The sequence below is a fragment of the Microcebus murinus genome, chromosome 13 (genome assembly GCF_040939455.1).
Source record: "Microcebus murinus isolate Inina chromosome 13, M.murinus_Inina_mat1.0, whole genome shotgun sequence".
NCBI lineage: Eukaryota > Metazoa > Chordata > Mammalia > Primates > Cheirogaleidae > Microcebus > Microcebus murinus.
The window spans coordinates 18827929-18849477 of record NC_134116.1 but is presented as its reverse complement, the minus strand read 5'-3'; the positions used below and the strand labels follow the sequence as shown (position 1 = coordinate 18849477).

The 21549-nt window shown below is 35.2% G+C and overlaps 1 protein-coding gene across 2 annotated transcripts in view; it reads left to right on the top strand.

The window, feature by feature from the left end:
* Positions 1–20590, top strand: part of IPO5 (importin 5) — a 59070-nt gene extending 38480 nt beyond the window's left edge. For both annotated transcript variants that reach the window (XM_076009333.1, XM_012756992.3), the window contains exons 14-29: positions 3919–4043; positions 4135–4224; positions 4315–4488; positions 6642–6860; positions 8035–8118; positions 9937–10069; positions 10156–10277; positions 11418–11514; positions 12753–12925; positions 14036–14147; positions 14233–14288; positions 15199–15321; positions 16698–16917; positions 17345–17573; positions 18775–18916; positions 19820–20590. In XM_076009333.1, the coding sequence (XP_075865448.1) occupies positions 3919–4043; positions 4135–4224; positions 4315–4488; positions 6642–6860; positions 8035–8118; positions 9937–10069; positions 10156–10277; positions 11418–11514; positions 12753–12925; positions 14036–14147; positions 14233–14288; positions 15199–15321; positions 16698–16917; positions 17345–17573; positions 18775–18916; positions 19820–19906 (2186 nt within the window). In that variant the 3' untranslated portion in view covers positions 19907–20590. The remainder of the gene's footprint in view (positions 1–3918; positions 4044–4134; positions 4225–4314; positions 4489–6641; positions 6861–8034; positions 8119–9936; positions 10070–10155; positions 10278–11417; positions 11515–12752; positions 12926–14035; positions 14148–14232; positions 14289–15198; positions 15322–16697; positions 16918–17344; positions 17574–18774; positions 18917–19819) is intronic.
* The last annotated feature ends 959 nt before the right edge of the window (positions 20591–21549 follow it).

The following is a 21549-nucleotide window of genomic DNA, read 5'->3' as shown; positions in this document are numbered from 1 at the left end:
TGTTTTTTTTCTCTCATTTTTTTGTAGAGATGAGGTCTTACAATGTTGTCCAGGCTGGTCTTAAACTCCTGGCCTCAAGTATTCCCCCTGCCTGGGCCTGGAACCATTCAGTCATATGCTAAAGAATGTTTTTCCTCACTACTGATAATATTATTCAACTCTCCACCCACAGAATTAGCTTCAATATGGGAAAAAAATAGATAAATTCTAAAGAAAATTTACAGATTTATTTCCTAGCCAGAGATATTTAGATTTGAGTTTCAATATGTCATAGTTGTTGGAATGTTTTTGAAGTATTAGCATGTTTGATTCACACAGTCTTCTTTCATCCAATATCTTGAATGTAAAAGAAGAAATTCTGTCTATTTTTATCAGAGGAGAAGCCACTTTTTTTTTTTTTTTTTTTTTTTGAGACAGAGTCTTGTTCTGTTGCCTGGACTAGAATGCCCTGGCATCAGCCTAGCTCACAGAACCTCAAACTTCTGGGCTCAAGCGATCTTCTGTCCCAGCCTCCCAAGTTAGCTAGGACTATAGGCACATACCACCACACCCAGCTGATTTTTTCTAGTTTTGGTAGAGACACGGGGTCTTGGTGTGTCTAGGCTGGTCTTGAACTCCTGAGCTCAAACAATCCTCCTGCCTTGGCCTCCTGTATTGCTAGGATTACAGGTGTGAGCCACTGTGCCCAGTTGCCACTTTATTTCTACAAATGTTTTCCTAACACATACTAGGTCAGTTGTCAGCCTTTGCAGCTGTAGTTTACATCAAGATGAAAGTTTACTGCTGTGTATGTTTTATTTTAATTTGTGTTTTTTTAATTACAAAATTAACATGCGTGATGTTTTTTTAAAATTTAAATTCCAGAAGTATATAAATTATAAGTCATTTAGTTTATATTCAGAGTTAACCACTGTTAACAGTTCTCTGAGACTTTTCTCTTACCTCATTTATGCATGTATGCAGGGTATTTTTTATGTGAATATACAGATATATTTACATTAAGGTTTTGCTCAACAGTTTATCATACCTTTACTGAACAGCCTACCTCATTTTTTTAACAGCTGACTAGCATTCTACAATTTTCGTTAAATGCAAATAGTTTTTGTTGATTACAAGTAATACTAATACAGACACTTCTACAGAAATTCTGGCTTATCTTGCATGAATATTTATATCTGTAGGGTAGATTACAAGATACAGGGTCAAACCATTGCTACAGGATCTTAAAGTAGTAAAGCAGAGAACACAATAACAGGTCCAAGTGAAAGTGAATTATTGAGAACTCTAGCCATTATCCTTGTTTAGTGATGTGATATTATATTTGTGTCTTGAATAGTAGTTTTCCTTTTCTCCTCCCAAACTTTTTGAAGTTCGTTTTCCAAAAGGATAGAGACCACATCACAGATTGCTTGACCTATAAGAGCTGCTAGAAAGACTATATCTAGCTTTTCTGTTTTTTAGACAAAGAAAAAGAAGCCCAGATACATTAAAAAAGTGTACAAGGTCAACCAGCTATCAGGTGTTTCTCCATTGATTCACACTGCTCTTCAAATAGATTTGTTGTGGTTTGTAGCTAAAGAATTTGCTATAACTCACTAGCTGAGTGCAGAAAGCTTTTCATATATGGCAGTGAACTCTTAATAAATAACTTATTTATTGCTAAATGTACGATTTTCAGCAAGGCTTTTGTACCTTGGTTTCTTCATCTGCTAAATAGGAAAATGATACTTGCCCTACACCTAGAATGGGGGTTAGGATCCAAAGACATATTTAATGTTTGTAAAAAAATTCTGTAACAGTGCTAAATGATACCTGTTTCCCAGTTTGAAAATATATAGTAAGTAATGTCATTGGAGAATAACAATAAAGATATTAATAATATCTTTTTGTCTACAGCAGTCTAGTTTTTTTCCCCACTGAATGTTTTTTTTAACTCTAAGAAAACTTAACATATATCCCCACTCTTATTTTTAAAAATAGTTTTACTGTTTTTGCTTAAAGTAATAAACAGGAATATTTTTTTTTTAATCTTAAAACTCAAAGAACCATTTCCAGATTTCCCTACCCTTACCATCACAGTCTACTGAACATTTAGGAAATCTGCACCTTGGGAATATATGAGGCATATCTTTTTTTTTCTCTCTGAACCAAATATGGACATCGTTCTACATCAGTAAGCATATATTCCATTTCTTCATTAAATTAAGCCAAATATGCAAAGTATCAGATATTGATATATTTGTCTCCTAGGATTATTCCTCAGTTCAGAAATTTTGGCTTAATAGTATATTGAGTAATAAAATCAATTAAAAACATAATAAATATGTTGTAAGTAATAATCAAGTTTTAATACTTAGCTGCAACATTAGGAATTTTTCAGAAATTCTTCATTGTAGAATTAGTTACTTTACCTGAGTACTGGACTCCCTGAAGGTGAAAAATTGAGTCTGATAAAATTTAGGATTTTTCTACAATTTAGTTAATCCCTTATACCAACAGTTCTCAAACTTCCTAATCTCCAGACTCCTTTATACTTGTAAAAATTACTGAGGATCCCAGAGTGCTTTTGTTTATGTGGGTGGTTATATAAATTTTTATTGGAAATTAAGACAAAAATTTAAATTTTCACTTACAAATAATAATAATAAACGCATAACACATTAGCAGAAATACCATCTTTATGAAGAATGAGTATTTTCCAAAACAAAGTTAATGAAAATGAACCTTTTGCATTTATGTAGACATTTGTAAATATCTTAGACAGCTGAATTCTTCTTAACATCTGCTTCTGCATTCAGTCTCTTAGAAGTTCATACATGTTGTAATCTGTGGAATACTTCATTATACCCTCAAAATGAAAGTAAAAGAATATTATGAGAATAGTTTTGACCTCGTAGACCTTCTGAAAAGACTTTAGAGAATCCCAGGGTTCTCAGGGCCCACTTTGAGAACTATTGCTTGGAGAACCACTGAATATATTAGACCCTAGCCTTATATGTTTATATACATCTTGCTTTGTTTCACAAACAATTTGAAGCATTCTAGCCTGTATTAGTATAGCATAATAAATAGAAATACATAGAAATAATAGGAGCTGGGTAGAGTAGCTCACGTCTGTAATCTAAGTACTTTGGGAGACTGAGGCAGGAGGATCACTGGAGCCCAGGAGTGTGAGGTTGCAGTGAGCTACTATTGGGCCACTGCATTCCAGCCTGGGTGACAAAGCAAGACCCTGTCTTTTAAAAAAAATAGTAAAAAAGAAAAAGAAATAATAGGGGAATTATATATATTAGAATATAAAGTCCAGTTAAATAAACATTGGTTAGCTAATATTAACCAAAAAGCAAATAGCAATTTTTAAAAATTTTAGTTGTTGGCGTTACCAACAGATGCAACAAATAAAAATTATTAATATTACAATACAAATAAAGTTCCTCCGTATTCATTTACCATATTGTTGAATAAAAACTCTTTAAAAGCACCATTGTTTCTCCTTAGCTTTTTTTCTTTTTAAAGAAATGTGACCATTACAATTTAAATTATTCAATAAACTGTGTATGTGACACAGGAGAATCCAGGTATTTATTGCTTATAGTAAATCTTATAGAAAGAAAGTCCCTTATTTTAAGTAGCTAATAAAATACTGATACGCTCTTTGCTATCATATTGTCATTTTACCTTTGGAAAAGAAATGCTCGTGTGACATAACCTGGAATAGTCTAGTTGAGCACTTTTTCTGGCCATTTTCTGATAAATATATAAAAATTTTTCATATTTCATATATACATATGAAGACCCTTTTTAAAAAGTTTTGTTATTCTTTTCAAGTAAGGAGAACTCTTTTATACTTGTGACTACCAGAATGACATGTTTGTAGTGTCTAATTGCTATTCTTTCATGTGTAATTCTTTTTTGTAGCTGACTGGAAATACCGGCATGCAGGATTGATGGCCTTATCTGCCATTGGTGAAGGGTGCCACCAGCAAATGGAAGGAATTCTAAACGAGATAGTAAATTTTGTTTTGCTTTTTCTTCAGGATCCTGTAAGTACCAGTAAATATTTGGTTCATAATTATTACTATACTTTTACATGGGAACCTACTGCCTTTACTAATACAAGGTAACATATTCCAGCATCCAAGAGTAAGGTATGCAGCCTGTAATGCCGTGGGACAGATGGCTACAGATTTTGCACCTGGTTTCCAAAAGAAATTTCATGAGAAGGTAAGTAACAAGTCCTAAAACATTCAAATCAGACTTTAGGAAGAAGGGTGAACATTTCAAGGTGTATGCTTATTTGGTTTTATTCCACAGGTAATTGCAGCTCTGCTTCAGACCATGGAAGACCAAGGCAATCAACGGGTGCAGGCCCATGCAGCAGCTGCTCTCATTAACTTTACTGAAGACTGTCCCAAGTCACTGCTTATTCCATATTTAGATAATTTGGTGAAACATCTGCATTCCATTATGGTACTTAAGCTTCAAGAGGTAAGTTTTAAGATCGTTAAGCCCTCTATTTATAGATTAATTTGGGTTGATTTGATAGGTAAGAACTGGAGAAAGAGGGACTTTAAATATGACAATAAAGAATGGAAAGTTAAAGACAGAGGGGCATTTGAAACTAGAATAATGAGTAGAGTAACTCAGGCTTAAGCAGAACATGGGCTGATAATTGGAATTGGGAAAGATATTACCTAAAGGTTAGGTAAAACAAGTTTATGAATTGCCTTAAAAACAAGGCAGAGGAATCTTTGAACTCTGATTTGTGTAAATTTGGAAGAATCATTCTATGTCCTAAAGTGCTGTAGGAAATGATGATATGATTGTAGGAAATTAATGTGGTAGCATTATGAGACATAAAGAGGAGAAAATTTAAGGCAAGACCATCATACTTTCATTGTCCAAGGGGCTTGGATGATAACAATGGAAATTAGGGGGAAAAAAGTGATTATAAAAGACATTTTATAGGAAGCATTAAAAATTTCTTTCTTCCAGTTTAAATTTAAGAAAACAAGTTAAAAATATTAACCACCTAACCAGAGCTACAGAAGTAGAGAAGATACAGAAAACAACATCCTTTTTGCTTTAAATGTGTCAAATTTTTTAAATAGGGGCTGACTATGCAAGTACTATTAAATGGTTTTAGTTACAGCTTAAGTAAGGGATGCAACCTGAAAACAATTGAGTGATAGTACAGCAGTGTAGATTAAAAATGTAAAGATTGAGGCCCAGTTTGTTGTCAAATACAATGAAAATGGATGACTGCTGTAAAAATGAAATGAATGCTGTTGGATTCAACAGACATAAACCTACAGTTCAATTGCTATAAAAGTTTCTAGCACTCTTAATTCCTATACTTAATTATGGACCGGTAAAAAAACAGTTTACAAATCACAGATTGCATAGCACTGGTGATTGGTCAGAGAGCAAGGAGAAAAACAAGAAATATAGTGTCTCAGAAGCCAAAGAAAGAGGACTTTCAAACACAGGCCTGAGTGTTCAGTGCCGGATGACAGACTAAGAATATGATAAAGGAAACATTCGTATTTCTGAAGGCAGACAGAGGTGGACCCAAGTTCAAGGCGGGTAAGTTGTTTTTTAATCAGAAATAGATGGATCCAACATGACTTTATGAGTAGGTTTGAGCAGGAGGCTGTGGTGTGAGGGTCTCTGTGTCCCCTGTCCAGAGGGGCAATGTGTGGGTGTTTTAAAGATCGTGACGGAAGGAGGAGAACTATTCACAAGCAAGAGTTGTATGAAGAAAGGTAGGTGTGGCCTAGCAGAGGAGGAAACACATTCCCCTGAGGACAGCGGCATTGTCAACATGTTTACCATGGGGCAGATATTAAGATACGCAAGATGGGAGAGGAAGATAACTTCTTCAGGAAGTGGTAGAGTTTATAAGGTGAAGATCTCTGCTGAAAGTGTGGTTGCAGTTGATGACAGAAATAAAGAAAATCTGGAGTAGTTACTGGGTCAGGTCTCATATGAATCAATAAGGATATGAATCAATAAGGAGTTATTAAGAATAGTGCCGGGTGACAGGGTGGGCCCAGTGGCAGATTCCTAGTAAACATTTGTTACTAGCTGGGTCAGAAAACACTAGATCTTTGGTGCAAAGAAAGGGTCATTTCATCTGTTTCACCAAGATGGAGGAATAGGTGCAGAGGGTGCAGCAGGGCACCCTGGTGGGATCTTCGGGGAGAGTTGGCTAGGAGATAAAGAAGAGGCCAGAAAAGGGGGTTTTGCCACATCACAGTAGATAGCACAAAATACAATAGCAAGTAGTAAAAATAAGTGAAGAAAAAATAAGTATGAAGAGTAGGCATTGAGCTTGATGGACACAAAAATTTTAAGAAGAGTCCATATTTGTACTCAAGAACTAGCTGTGCTTTGAGATAGAGCAAAAATGAGTAATGGGTGCTGTGTTAACAGAAGAGAGAGAAAATCCCACATATATGGTTCAACATGGGTTCTTTTTATAGAAATTTCCTCTGAAACCTATAGTCTCCTTCTGCCTTCTGGAAAGATGGTCTCAGTTTGCTATTTCAGAAAAGCATTAAAGAATTGAAGGGAGTAATAAATTTAAATATTTCTTCCAGTTTTTCATTTAAGTAATTTGCTTGTCTTCCTTCTCCTAGTTGATTCAGAAAGGCACCAAGTTAGTTCTGGAACAAGTTGTGACATCCATTGCATCAGTTGCAGATACTGCAGAAGAAAAATTTGTCCCTTACTATGATTTATTTATGCCGTCACTGAAGCACATTGTAGAGAATGCAGTTCAAAAGGAACTCAGACTTCTGAGAGGAAAAACTATCGAATGCATCAGCCTTATTGGTCTTGCTGTTGGGAAGGAAAAGGTAAGTGATTTATATTATGTTAAATTTACTGTATGTAATTCAGCTATGGCAGCGTTGAGGAGTACTAGAGGGGCTTTTTTCTTTTGATAAATGGTTTTCCGGATGCTTGTTTTCTAACTTCATCTTACTCTCCTTTCATATTACTCCTCTTTTATATCTAAATAAATTGTTGCTTTCATTTGTTCATTGTTCATATTAAAGTTTCTTCTTAACTCAGTTATGTTCTTGACACCACCCCCTGTTCCTGCCACACATGCAGTCTGTCTCATGGGAGACACGTGGAATTCAACATCCTTATGTTTATTTCCCTTTAAACTTGTACTTGGAAACACATCAGTTGTTTTCCTATTAATCCAAAATGCATCAAGTATCCTAAGAGGGAGACCTGTGTGCATATAGCAAGCTCTTCAGAAAAAATTTAATTAGCAAGTACTGTTCGCCAGTGTGGTTTTCTCAGCCAGTATCTCACGGTTGTTCAAGTTGATTGAAAAGAAGTTTCTCTGTCATTGCCCCTTATGTTGTGACCCTCTGAACTATCAACATGGAACCTCTCAGTCTTGCCCTCTCCAAAACCTAGCATCAATATTAACTTTTAAACAGTTTTCTGTGGGATATTGACCATAATGACCAATGGTATAAACGTTTGTATGTTTATTAAACCAGTAAAACATTTGTATGTTTTACAAATACTCTATACATCTGGTTTTCAAACTGTCTTTAAAACACTGCCTGATTATGCTGTGGAGATTACCAGAATTGTACACAGTTAAATAAAAATCATATACAAAATAAAGTCTTTATGCGGTAAATTCTATGGCAATCCAAAGTTTTCTTTCTGGATTTGAATTTAATTTAACTTGGTCTATGGCTTGAAATACGCAAGCCATAGACCAACACCTGGTGCCATTAGAAATATCTTTATACTGCAGTTTGCTTTGACCTTCAATGGAAAACATATTTTTCTAGAAAGAGCTCTAAATCTTTTGCAACATATATGAGGATTTTTCAGTATAATAGTTTTATATGTGGGGGTTTTGACCCATGTAGAAAATGTAGTCAATTTTGGGAGGAATATTTTGTTATTACACAAGAAACAAAATTAGGTATCAATAAGTGTCTCTCTAATCCAATATACGGTAGTAATATTGGTGTTGTCTTGCACATTTTCCTCTAGTTCATGCAAGATGCATCAGATGTGATGCAGCTGTTGTTAAAGACCCAGACAGATTTCAATGACATGGAGGATGATGACCCTCAGGTAAGCAGGATTAATGCTTTTTTCTTGGTGTATTAATGAGTTTTGGACAGCATAAGGTTAAATGTGGTTAAAAAAAAAAGTGATATGATTCTTTAGCTACTGTCTACCCCTAGTATCAGAGACATTCTTCACTGGTTTTCCTTCTACTTCTCAAGCCATTTTTTCACAGTCTATTATAAGCTGCTTCCACTCTCTGTAATTCAAGTTTTGATGCTCGTAGGTTGTGTCCTAGGCTTTCTTCTCACTGCCTTGGAGCACTGTCATCCACAGGCATAGCTTTAGCTTTCCTCTGTATGCTTGTGTCTTCCAGATTTTTCTCCAGAGTTGAAGGTCCATTTACCCAACCACTGAACTAGACATCTCTATTTGTGTGTCTCACCCTTTGCAGGCTGCATGACTTCCCTCCCCTCTCAGAAGGAACACAACAATCACAGAACACACTGTACTCTCCTCTCTCTGTGTATGAACAAACTTTCCATTAGCTCTGAAGGAACTCCACCCCTCATATACACTCACACATATGTACACACGCTCAGCTAACCCCTGCTCATAGTTCTCGTCCTTTGTAAGACTTTCCTGATTGGGTCAGTCTCCATGGTGGGCAGTTTAGAACATTGTTATAGTAATGTCGTAAATGTCTGTCATAATCTTAATGGTGTTCCCAATGCTTAATATATAACAAGGCACTCAGTAAATTTAATTGTTGAATTAAATTTTGACTTTACATGGCCACACTGTAATTGTTTCCATAGTTTAAATAGGAAAACATGCCTCTGCAAAGAAAGCGTATGCTTTATTTGCTTTCTTTGCAAAATGGCATACAAATGTACATGTATGTTTGTACATAGAGGTAAAAGTCTGGAGGAATACTTAACTGACTGCTAACAGTGGGTACTGCAAACTGTTGGGAGGGTGGTAAAGATAAGACCTTTCGTTTGCCTTTTTATATCAGCATATAATACAATGCCTAATTTTTGGAAAACAGCCAATACATAACTGGAATGTAATTTTTACATTTAAAAATATTGTTAATAAGAGGGAGAGCTTGTGTCTATACATGTGCAATAGATAAACAGGTAGACTGAGAGATAAATGTTGGTAGAGTAAAAATCACTTTTTGGTTGACAGGAATAATGAATTAGAACTAGAGTCTCTGTAGGTGATCTGCATGTGATTATGTAAACACAGTAGTAGGACAGTTGTCTTAAATACTCTTAGCCACTTAAGCAGAAAATTATAACAGCTAAGAGAAAGGGATGTTTTGTTTCTTGGGTTTTAATAAATGTTTAATGAATGGAGTACCTGGGAATAGGGATGCAAAGTAAGATAAAATACGTTTCTGCCTTCAAAATATTAGTGTGTAGGAGTTGACATATGGTTTTAGATGCTAAAAGAGAAAGTTATTTCTCTATATTTTCTCTTTATTATTAAAGTTATTTAACAATAAATTATTATATTAAATATTATTAATTATATTTAATTATATATTATAAAATATTATAATATAATTATATTATAATATATTTATATTTTATAATTATATAACTAATTAATTGCTTCTTAAAAATAAGAAAAAATGGGCAAGGTCCTAGTCTTTCTCTTTTGTCTCACCTGCTGTCCTTATCCCAGTGTAGAGAGAGAGTTCACTATTGATTCTATACATTTTAAGTATGTGGCCTTTAAAGATGCCCTTACTGCTTCAAGTGTCATGAACATACCTATAAAACATTGTTTTTATGAAGTAGGGAAATGGCTTCTTTATCATACTGCATTTACCCATTGTTTTAAAATCTATTTTAATTTTAAATTTCTTCCCAGATCTCTTACATGATCTCAGCATGGGCCAGAATGTGCAAAATCCTTGGAAAAGAATTTCAGCAATACCTTCCAGTGGTTATGGGGCCATTAATGAAGACAGCTTCCATTAAGCCTGAAGTAGCCCTTTTAGATAGTAGGTGTCTTCATAAGGATATATCATTTGTAATATTTCTCTCTGTTGCTATTTTTCATATGCATTGTTTTCTTCCCTGTTAATAGCCCAAGACATGGAGAATATGAGTGATGATGATGGTTGGGAATTTGTGAACCTTGGAGATCAGCAGAGTTTTGGTATTAAAACTGCAGGACTGGAAGAAAAATCAACTGCTTGCCAGATGTTGGTAAGAGATCACTAGTTTTACTAAACTTTATTTTACATCCTCTCATAATACATTTATATACATTTTATAGGAATGCTTTTAATAGTTGCTAAAGGAATTATTTTGAAGATACCAGGGATATTCTATCTCTTAAAAAGTAAAATATAGCAACATTTTGACCCAACATTTCTACTTCCAGATTTTTATTTTTAAAAAATCATGTGGATTAAACCTTTCCATATTGATGCTTTTTTTTTTCTTTTTTGAAACAGAGTCTTACTCTGTTGCTTTGGCTAGAGTGCCGTGGCGTCAGCTTAGCTCACAGCAACCTCAAACTCCTGGGCTCGAGCAATCCTTCTGCCTCAGCCTCCCAAGTAGCTAGGACTACAGGCATGCGCCACCACGGCCAGCTAATTTTTTCTATATATTTTTAGTTGGCCAATTAATTTCTTTATTTTTAGTAGAGATGGGATCCTCACTCTTGTTCAGGCTGGTTTCAAACTCCTGAGCTCAAGCAGTCCTCCCGCCTCAGCCTCCCAGAGTGCTAGGATTACAGGCACGAGCCACCATGCCTGGCCTTGCTCTCTTAACTAGATAGCAAATGCAAATAATAGCCTCTTTAAAGAAAATTATTCAATCTTTGGATGTACCAGAAAAGACTAAGGAAACAATTTAAAGGCAGCACTTTTTTTCTGTTTCTCTATTGAAATGATTTTGTATTTTAAAAATACAAAATATAATTTAAAAAATACAAAATAAATAAGCCTGTTTGCATCAGTTTTACAAAGTAAATGAAGTGATAAAGTAAACTGAAGTTTTTGGGTTTTTATGTCTTTTAAAACTGTTTTCTTTTAGAAGTATTTTTCTTCAGTTAAGTGGTATAGTTTGTTTTATGTATTACTGAAACTTTTACTAAATTCTCCCACACACAAGATATAAAAATAGGAACTATTTCATCTTTTGAATGACGATACACACTACAATCATTTCATGGCCTTTTTAGTTAGAAGACTAGTTTGACAGTCCTGCGTGCAACTTTAAATGTAGTTCTAGTCAAAATACAACATTCTGTGGTCCTTATGATTTTGCTGTTCATTAATAAATATTAATGCCTACAAACTAACATGAATCTTGATTTCTTTTCCAATACTTTGGTTTCAGGTTTGCTATGCTAAGGAATTAAAGGAAGGCTTTGTGGAGTACACAGAACAGGTTGTCAAACTGATGGTCCCTTTACTGAAATTTTATTTCCATGATGATATCCTACAACTTTTGAACACAAAACTTGTCTAGATTTAGTAAAATTGTAACTTCTTCAACTATTAGACTTTGTGTTAACTGAAGTATACACATCAGCATTATTGTTTATGTTTGCACTAACTCTAGTTTAAGATTATAAACTTAGTTCTGTCTGCCTTTTTTCACCTGTGCCAAAATGTGAATGGAAAAGGAAATGTTTCTTAATCCTTTTGTTGTCAGATTTCTGTGGCCCAGTTAAAGATTTTAAGGATTGATACTTAGTTAGCAAATGTTTATAATTGTATATACTTGCTATTTTTCCCAAATATCTTTTGATAATGTTAAGGAAATAAGCCCTTTCTTAATAGGTTAGAGACTCAGTGATAATTAACTTTCCGTAGCAGAGAGAATCCTACATTTCAAATGTGGATAGCACTTTTGGAATGAAACATCTCTTGGTTAATCTACTTGTTAATGTTTTCCTCCTCGGCGTAATGATAGCCATTATTGATACCTATAGGTACATTTTTATGCCGTTATACACTCACATAGATACACACAATTTCACAGGTGGGTAAAATGAAGACAGCCCCAGAGAGTGGTAGAGTCTGGGCCCAAACCCAGATTTGTCTGACTCCAAAGCTCCCTTGTTGTATTTCTCATCCATTATCTTGTGGTGTCATATATGGAAGATGGCTTTTGCTCAACAGAGACTGACTTCTCAGGAGCCAGAGGACGAAGCAGAATTGCCTTTAAGAGGATATTATCAAGACTTTATTTTACAAATGGGATTAAGTAGGACTAGGTGACTTAATCTTTATTGAAAAACTGAAAAAACTAGCATAGGAAGAAGTCCTCTGGTTTTTCTCAGGAAAATCATAGCGTCAGTTGCATTTATTAGAAACATTCATTACCCAAGGTTTAGGGGTAGGTACGCTTGAAACACTCCAGTGATCAGAAGTCCAGTGGTCATTTTCATTTTTAAGTTACATTTGAGCAGTAGGAGGCCCTTCACCCTCTCCCATGGGACTCTTTCCTCTTCTATTGTAGGTGACAGAGGTATGTCTTGTGGACAGGGAGACTTTTCTATTTTTATACATACTTTATATTTAATACGAGCTCTTGGATAGCTGTCTTAAATAAACAGAAGTTGTCTAACACTCATTTGCATAGTGAACCCTTTAACATTTAAGTAAGTAAAATGATAGAACAATCTTTTGAAGTTCATTAGTGATTGCATTTCCTTAACGATAAAACGTGTTCGAGTAGCAGCAGCAGAATCCATGCCTCTTCTCCTGGAGTGTGCGAGAGTCCGTGGTCCTGAGTATCTCACACAGATGTGGCATTTTATGTGTGATGCTCTTATCAAGGCCATTGGCACGGAACCAGATTCAGATGTTCTCTCAGAAATAATGCATTCTTTTGCCAAGGTGAATATTTCTCTCTTAAAGAATATGTGTAAGGTTGTGTGTTTATTTATTGGTCTCGCTAAATAAATTAGGGGGAAGTTAGATTTCTTCATATGCTGTAGCATAAATAAATTTCTTTAATTAAAGAGTTAATTTTTTAAATTTTAATATTTTGGTGGTATTATTTTAGTTTAATAGTAGACATTGAATAAAGGGTGAAATTTTCCTGGAAGGGCAGTATAGGTAGAGGGAATGATATAGACAAAGGCATGGAAACTCACATTATTTGGAAAAGCAGAAGAAATTCTGAATACTCTTGAATCTCCGTCTTGATTAGTTTCTACCATCCTGTACCTAAAAATCCAACTACAGAAGGTTGGGTGTCATCTGCAATTCATGTCTAGTTCCTGTCCTGTTCACTTTCCTTAAATTCCTCCTAAATTCCTTTTTTACCCTTTGCCCTATCTCTTATTTATGTTATTGAAGTAGCCTCATTGGGTCTACTCTAAAAGTCTCTCTTTTCCTCCCAGTTCATTCTCCTTTTCTCAGGCACTAACTTGCTCTTTATTGAGTCACTTCTCTTTGTATTTACATTGTTACTCCTATTGCTCACAGCTCTGTAGTTGGCTCCAAGCTCCATTTAAAGTTCTTCAGCATCTATTTGTCTTCATTTACACTCCCACAATTCAGAATCTTTTCTGTTTTTCCAGTGAATGTTTGCTTCCTTACCTTCGCCCCCATCATTCCCTCTACCTATAATGCCCTTCCAGGACAAAAATACCTTTTACTCGGTGTTTTCTTTGTATGTTGTGTGTATAAAATACATATGTAGTAATTGTGTTCCTTAAGGGCTGGGATATGTCTATTCTATCTTGAATCCTCAGCACCTAGCTTAATGTCTGACACGTGAGGTATGCTCAGGGATGTTTAAAATAAAAATATTTTTTCTAACTCCTGTCTTTAAAATATTGTCATTCTAACAAATACAAACCAATATATGTATTTTTTTAATCATTAATCTTCTAGGATATTGAACTGTGTTCATTTTTCCATGTGATTCTTAATAGAGTTTAACTTCTGACTCTAAACACCCTTAATGTTATGGCTTGCTTTCTTTCCTCAACTCATTAGTGCATCGAAGTAATGGGAGATGGATGCCTTAATAATGAACACTTTGAAGAACTGGGAGGTATATTGAAAGCAAAGCTTGAAGAACATTTTAAAAATCAAGAGTTGCGACAAGGTAAGTTTCCCATGCTTTTATTTCTGAGTGTAATCCTTAACCATTTTGGTGGTCATTTAAAAACATTTTTTTGGGTGTGTTTTAGTTAAAAGACAAGATGAAGACTATGATGAACAGGTTGAAGAGTCACTACAAGATGAGGTAAATTATTCCCTTCAGAACTTAATTTACATGACCATTTGCATCTGAAAGACTTAAATGCTTCAATTTCTGATTCATAAGATTGCCATTCTGATGTAATTATTAATCTTTAGCAGAAGAATCTGACATTTCTTAATTTACAGAATAATTTTGAAATTAAATTGATTTGTCTTTTGGGTGCTGTGTGTGCTTTTGTTGCAATACCTCACTTATCAAAACACCTTAATGTTTACCTAGCATTTTCTTTTACACATGATTCACAGCAACTATTTGTATTTGGTGGTACTTCTACTATTTTAAAGATGAATAACCTCAAACTTACCTTAAATGATTGCCCACAGTCACACTGCTGACAGTCTGCGGCCTTCTTCAGGGTATTACTCAGTTCTGTCCTCATCGAACCACGCAACCCCATCAAACATGTTTAGGGCCCAGCATCTGTGGCACGTGGGTACCTGGTGGGCCAGTGCAGACATATGCAGGGCATCCCAGTTTCCTGCAGGGGCTCATGTGCTGGTAAGGCCCAAATTGCCACTAACAGTGAGATCCCAGTCTCTCCACCATCCCACTCCACAATGAAGAATATTCTGCCAAAAACAAAAAATAAACGTAGTAAAGTAAAAATACTTCTGTTTCAGAATGTAGAAATTTGGGATAATTTTTCAACCATCTATAAATATGTTCCAAGGAAAATCTTTGCAATAAGCACAGTACTTGCACATACCATTATCTTTCCCTAGGCAGGTAAGAGGTGACATTTAATCTCTATGCTTACTCAAGACAGGAATGAAAAATTGATTTTCTACATTTTTAAAATTTCTATAGATGTTACTATTGATAATAGAGAAGATACTTTTTTAAAAATCATCTGTATGGTTGTATGTGTGTGTGTTTTGTTTTTTTTTTTTAGGATGATAATGATGTTTATATTCTGACCAAAGTGTCAGATATTTTACACTCAATATTCAGTAGCTACAAGGAAAAAGTGTTACCATGGTTTGAACAGCTGCTTCCATTAATTGTCAACCTAATTGTAAGTGTTACCTCTCTAACAGTCATTTTGGATAGTTGACCTGCAATTCTTCCATTGCAACACAAAATCTTACACTTAGTTAAGAATGTGTTTCCACTGTACATCTTTAATTTTATCAGGTTTACTGCATTGCCCTGGATATTTTCTTACTCAGTATATGCTTAAAGGCTGCTAATTTGGTTTTGCATGGACCAATTAAGCTATAATACATTTGAAAGACATGCAAGTGACTTTTCATTATTTCAGATTATCTATGCCCTGCTAAATTAATAAATGGAAACAGAATGATTACATTTTTTTCAGTGGACCATAGAGAATTCAGTTATCTTTGTTATGTAGGACCAGTAATCCTGGATTACGAGTAATGGATTTACAGATTTGATTTTTTTTTTCATGTTTTATAGACTTTACATTTTAGAGCACTTTTAGGTTCACGACCAAATTGAGCATGAGATACAGTGATTTCTCGTATACCTCTGTTCCACACATGTATGACCCTCCCTGAGTATCAACATCCCCCCATCAAAGTGGTACATACATTTGTTTCAATTTATGGACCTACCCTGACACATCATTATATAATAACCTGTATTTTCAGTTTTTAAAAATATAAGGCTGGGCACAGTGGCTCATGCCTGTAAGCCTAGCACTTTGGGAGACTAAGGCTGGAGGATTCTTGAGGTCAGGAATTCGAGACCAGCCTGAGCAAGGGGTAAGACCCCTGTTTTAGCCAGGCATGATGGCACATGCCTATAGTCCCAGCTACTCAGGTGGCTGAGGCAGGAGGATCGCTTGAGCCCATGAGTTTGAGGTTGCCGTGAGCTAGGCGGACAGCATTGCACTCTAGCCTGGGCAATAAAGCAAGACTCTCTCAAAGAAAGAAAGAAAGAAAGAAAAGAATTTCAATTAAAAATAAAATATATATAGTAAATTAGCAGCTATCATCAAATGTTTGAGGGTTTTCCTTTTTTATTATATTTAGTAGTGCATTACATTTTTTAAAAGATTTAGAAACATAACCTGTTGAGACAATGTTATAAAGTTAAGATTGTTGCAGCTTTTATTGTTGTATTTTTTAAATATAGCATTACTATAGTCTTTTTTAACAAGTAAATTTATATACGCTGCTGCTGCTGTGAGTTTATATGGTAGCATCAGATTGTGGAATACAAATTGTACAATTCTTTTAAACCTAAATTTCCTTTAATCTGTATATTTGAATATCATTAGTCACAAGAAATAGTTGTTACTGTGTTTTTTTTCATTGCCTATATCAGGAATATCAATGTAAGCAGATAGTCTGTAGTGAATATGTATTTCTTCACATTCTTTATGTTTGCCAGTATTTGAAGCTTACAAGAGAATCTCTTTTGTAGTGCCCACATAGACCATGGCCAGACAGACAGTGGGGATTGTGCATCTTTGATGACGTCATAGAACACTGTAGTCCATCCTCATTTAAATATGCAGAATATTTCTTAAGGCCAATGCTCCAATATGTATGTGATAACAGCCCAGAAGTCAGGCAGGCTGCTGCGTATGGCCTGGGAGTCATGGCACAGTATGGTGGAGATAACTATCGCCCTTTTTGTACAGGTACTTTGATTTATTTGATTACATGCATCTCACTCCAGATAGCTCTTTTATCCCTACCTTGTTCTCTGTACTGCATCCCCAAACAAAGTGAAATCTGAGTGGAATCAAAACCTTGCCTGCCCCAACCTCCCAGGGTACATTTAACTTTGGGGTTTGGTGATATGCCACAGTCTTAGCGTAGGACTTTTAAAACTTACTGGGTAGACAGCTTTTAAAGTCTACTCTTAGGTGGTGAGCGCTGTAAATCTGGATGGTCACCAGTTAATAGAGTGCCAGTGCTCCTATCCAAGCTGGGGTAGCCTCCCTTTCGTTAATATTCTGTAGATGAAGCCAGGAAAACAGAACTTACCTTACTCGTTTCTTCATAATCAGAAACTGGACCAAATATAAAAATAATCTGTTCATTTTATGAAAATGTTTATTTTAGAGGCACTTCCACTGCTGGTAAGAGTTATTCAGTCTGCAGATTCTAAGACCAAAGAAAATATCAATGCTACAGAAAACTGCATCTCAGCAGTAGGGAAGATCATGAAATTCAAGCCTGACTGTGTAAACGTTGAAGAGGTTCTACCACACTGGTTGTCTTGGCTTCCACTACATGAAGATAAAGAAGAAGCTGTCCAGACTTTCAGTTATCTATGTGACCTGATTGAAAGGTAAGAAGCCAGACTGTGACCTTATCTCCTTCCCCTCCATGGAAAACAGTGCTTCCTGGCTTTTCTCTCCTAGTGTCAATCTTTTAAGGCTTAAGCTCATGATCTCTGTGTATAGTCTTCAGTTGGATAGGTTTATAATAATACTGTCTTTATAAATCATGCAGAGAAACCATAGCATAGGTAAGATTGCGTTTATAATAAGATCTAATTTTGAGTTATTTTTTATAGAATTAAATTTAACAGATGAAGTGCTTTAGAAAATAGTGTTTTAAGAAGGTTATCATCTAGTATTCTGTTGTCTACCATATTCTCATAGAACTAGGTTGAAATATTAATACACTGTCAGTAACATTATTTAACCCTCTAAAATTCTGGTATTTTTCTTTGGATTCAAGAAGCAATGATGTAAGGAAAGTATACTAGACAAGCCATCAAGATCTGGGCCTCAGCCCTGGAGTTAAGTCCGTGTTCCCCTAAATGTTAGTTAGATCTGGGCTCTTTCACTGCTAATTACTGATTTTAGTTCACAAATAAATCCAAGGGCTACAGTCATTTGAGTTTGTAGCAATAAGCCCAGCAGACATAATCCTTCATGCCTGTTTTGAGTTAATAATGGTTCACATAAACGTGTTTGCATCTTCCCACTGAGAAGATCATTAAGGAATGTAACGGCCATCCTATAGAGGGTATCCTCTTTACTGTCTACTCTTTAACTGCTCTTACATCTGAAATGACCAGTTCTCAATCATACTGTTTAATCATCTCCCTTGGAAATGCCTACTATGAGATTCTCTTAATGACAAAGGCTAGAAGTCTACTGAAATTCAGTGATGTTTCTTTCTGTTAAACTTGACTAGAGCTTATTTCCTGGCTTACTCTTGAAATGTCTCATAATCCTTTTGAACTTTACATTTATTTTAGAAACCATTTTGCATTGGCAAAATAAAATTTGTTAAGAAACTGTTATTCTTAGTAGTATCTTGTTAATTTACATAGGAAGAATCCAAAAAGCTAATGTGTAAAATTGGCTGGCTTTCTTCTTACCAAATTTAAAAGGCAGTTGACTTTAGTGAATGCATAATCATTTTATGAAGACCTTACAACAAAATTCAGTGGTAGGGGAAGGGTGTAGTAAAGTCTGAGATCTTGAGTGATTTATCCTTAAAAATTTCATTTATAAAAGTTTCCTCTCTTTTGTCAGTAATCACCCGATTGTTCTTGGCCCAAACAATACCAATCTGCCCAAAATATTCAGTATAATTGCAGAAGGAGAAATGCATGAGGCAATTAAACATGAAGATCCCTGTGCCAAACGTCTGGCTAATGTAGTTCGCCAAGTACAGGTAAATTGCTTTGGTTGAATTGGGGAAGGGGAAATAAAACCTTTTTTTCCAGCAGGTTAGGGTTTGTTTTGTTTTGTTTTTTTAACATCTCTCTATATTATATTAGAAGAAACTAGAAATCTAATGAGCAAAGGAAATTTCATTTTTATATTCCTTGTCTCCAAGCCTCAAATAGATTATACTTAACATAATCCATCTGTATGTTCTCATTATTTATTAGAACTAAAACTTTCGTCTTAAGTATGAGACATTTTGAGGCTTCTAGTTGCTGCTTGGCATGTGCTCAGTATGTGTAGTTTTTCTGCATATCTGAAGAAAAAAATTAGATTTAATAAATTGTCACTGCCAACAAACTTTAAATGATTTTTACTTTCTAAATTTGTGGTTCCGAACTGTAGGTTACTTTGTGGTGTCATCTGCTTAGAGTAGTTTTATCGAAACAAATGAAGAAAACTTATCCTAAAGGAAATGAGCTTTAAAGATATGAACACGAAACCAGCCTGAGCAAGAGCGAGACCCCGTCTCTACTAAAAATAGAAAGAAATTAATTGGCCAACTAAAATATATAGAAAAAAAATTAGCCAGTCATGGTGGCACATGCCTGTAATCCCAGCTACTTGGGAGGCTGAGGCAGGAGGATTGCTTGAGCCCAGGAGTTTGAGGTTGCTGTGAGCTAGGCTGACACCATGGCACTCTAGCCCGGGCAACAGAGTGAGGCTCTGTCTCAAAAAAAAAAAAAAGAGAAATGAACAGATTTCTTTCTTTTACAATGATGTGCATCAAAGTAAGCTACCTAGAGAAAAGATATTTGGCATTATTGCAGTCTACCTATGGTGATTATTGAAATACCTCCAGATGAGTATTTCACCATGTCTAAACCTGTGAACATGTTTTTTTTCCTAGACTTCCGGAGGATTGTGGACTGAATGCATAGCACAGCTCAGTCCCGAGCAGCAGGCAGCCATACAGGAGCTCCTGAACTCTGCTTGAAAGGGCCTTAATACCACCCACCAGAAAACTAACTCCAAATAAACGTTTACCCTTTTGTTTAGGTTTCTTTGTTTTGTTTTTGAGCAAAAGAGAATGGTAGTGTTGTGTGTAGGCCATTCTTCTGGAGAGCCACGAGCAGGAGAAAAGCAGCGCTGTGTTGCGAAGTGGAGTTTCCATGGATTTCTACCAGACCACTGAAGGAGTTCCCTGTAAGCCCTGCAGTAGCACCGAAGAGTATTTTTCTATTGGTATAACCTACCCACATGAAGGGGGAAGGGAAATAAAATTAATTTTTCTCATTAGACATAAGGAAATTTAAGGAAAAACGGCTTTAAGAACAGTTATTCAGCGTAGATGTGTGTTAAAACAAATTGCCATACACCTAGTATTCATTCTGTTAATTGGAGTGTGAGTCTTTCTATAGGGTAGAAAGAAGCCTTCTGCCCAGCAAACCAGTAGATCTAAAAGTTGAGAAAAACTGACAACAGACAGCAAGCATGAAGATGTCACATTGATGTCACTTTCAGTTCTTTTTCCCAAAAGGCTTATGCAGTGACTCAGTTTGGAAGTTTTTCAGCTTCCAGCCCTTGAATGTGAAGTGTCATTGGCATGTCTGGCCGTAGTCTCTCATTCACTCCTCAATAAACAACATTGAAATACAAAAGAGACTTGTGTAAAAATTCAGTACTGTCTGGCTTGGATTCATTTCATGTTTTAAATATAAGAATGATTTAATATTTTTTTAAAGTAATAGCTGAATGTTTTTCCCTCTAATATTTTCCTTGTGCAATTCAAACTTAAAAGCATCTAGTTTTTACCGTCTTCCACTTTAAGATAAGTTGTGATATATACCTATACCTATACCATTCACAATTGGTGCCCTTTTTAAGGTTTGCAAATTTCAACAAATCAGTTTTTTTAATCTAGAATTGTTCTGGTTAGATCAAAAAGATTTGGCTTAGTATTTTCATTGCAAATTGTAATTGCTGTAGAGCCACACACAACTTTTGAACAAATATTATGGCTAAAATTATTACTGAAAATTTCAGTTCATGTGTGAATGTTATTTTCTTTATGTATTATAACCTCATAGCAGTAATGGCTTGCTGTTGTTTCTTTAAATTTTCTAAGGGATCTTAATAGATTTCTGTTGAATACTTCAGTGTTAACATTTTTATAGTTTGTACTAAATTTAACCGTGATATAAAAATGAATTTTATGCATAGATCAGAATTTTAAATTAAAGGTTTTTTCTTTAAATGGTTCGCATTACTTTATTAAAACTAAATCTGAAATGGAATAGAAAATAGAGTGGATTATGTATAGATGGTTTACTTGTTAGCACATACCCTTCAAATATATTTTCAGTTTGCAGCATGACACCATTAGCCTGGAGGTTTTAGTTAATGTCTAGCAGAACAACATATTGAATGACTTCACCAGCATAGTCATTGCTTTCTATGAGTACCTCTGGGGCTCTTGTAATGTGTGTGGTGATATTTGGAGCTACGTTATACCCTTATTACTGTGGGAGAACAAAGTGGGAATTGGAGAAAAATGTGTCAAGACAACCCATTTCTGCTTTCCTATATAGAGTCTGAAAAGCCAGTATATATACTGATGCCAATCAAGTAGAGCAATGT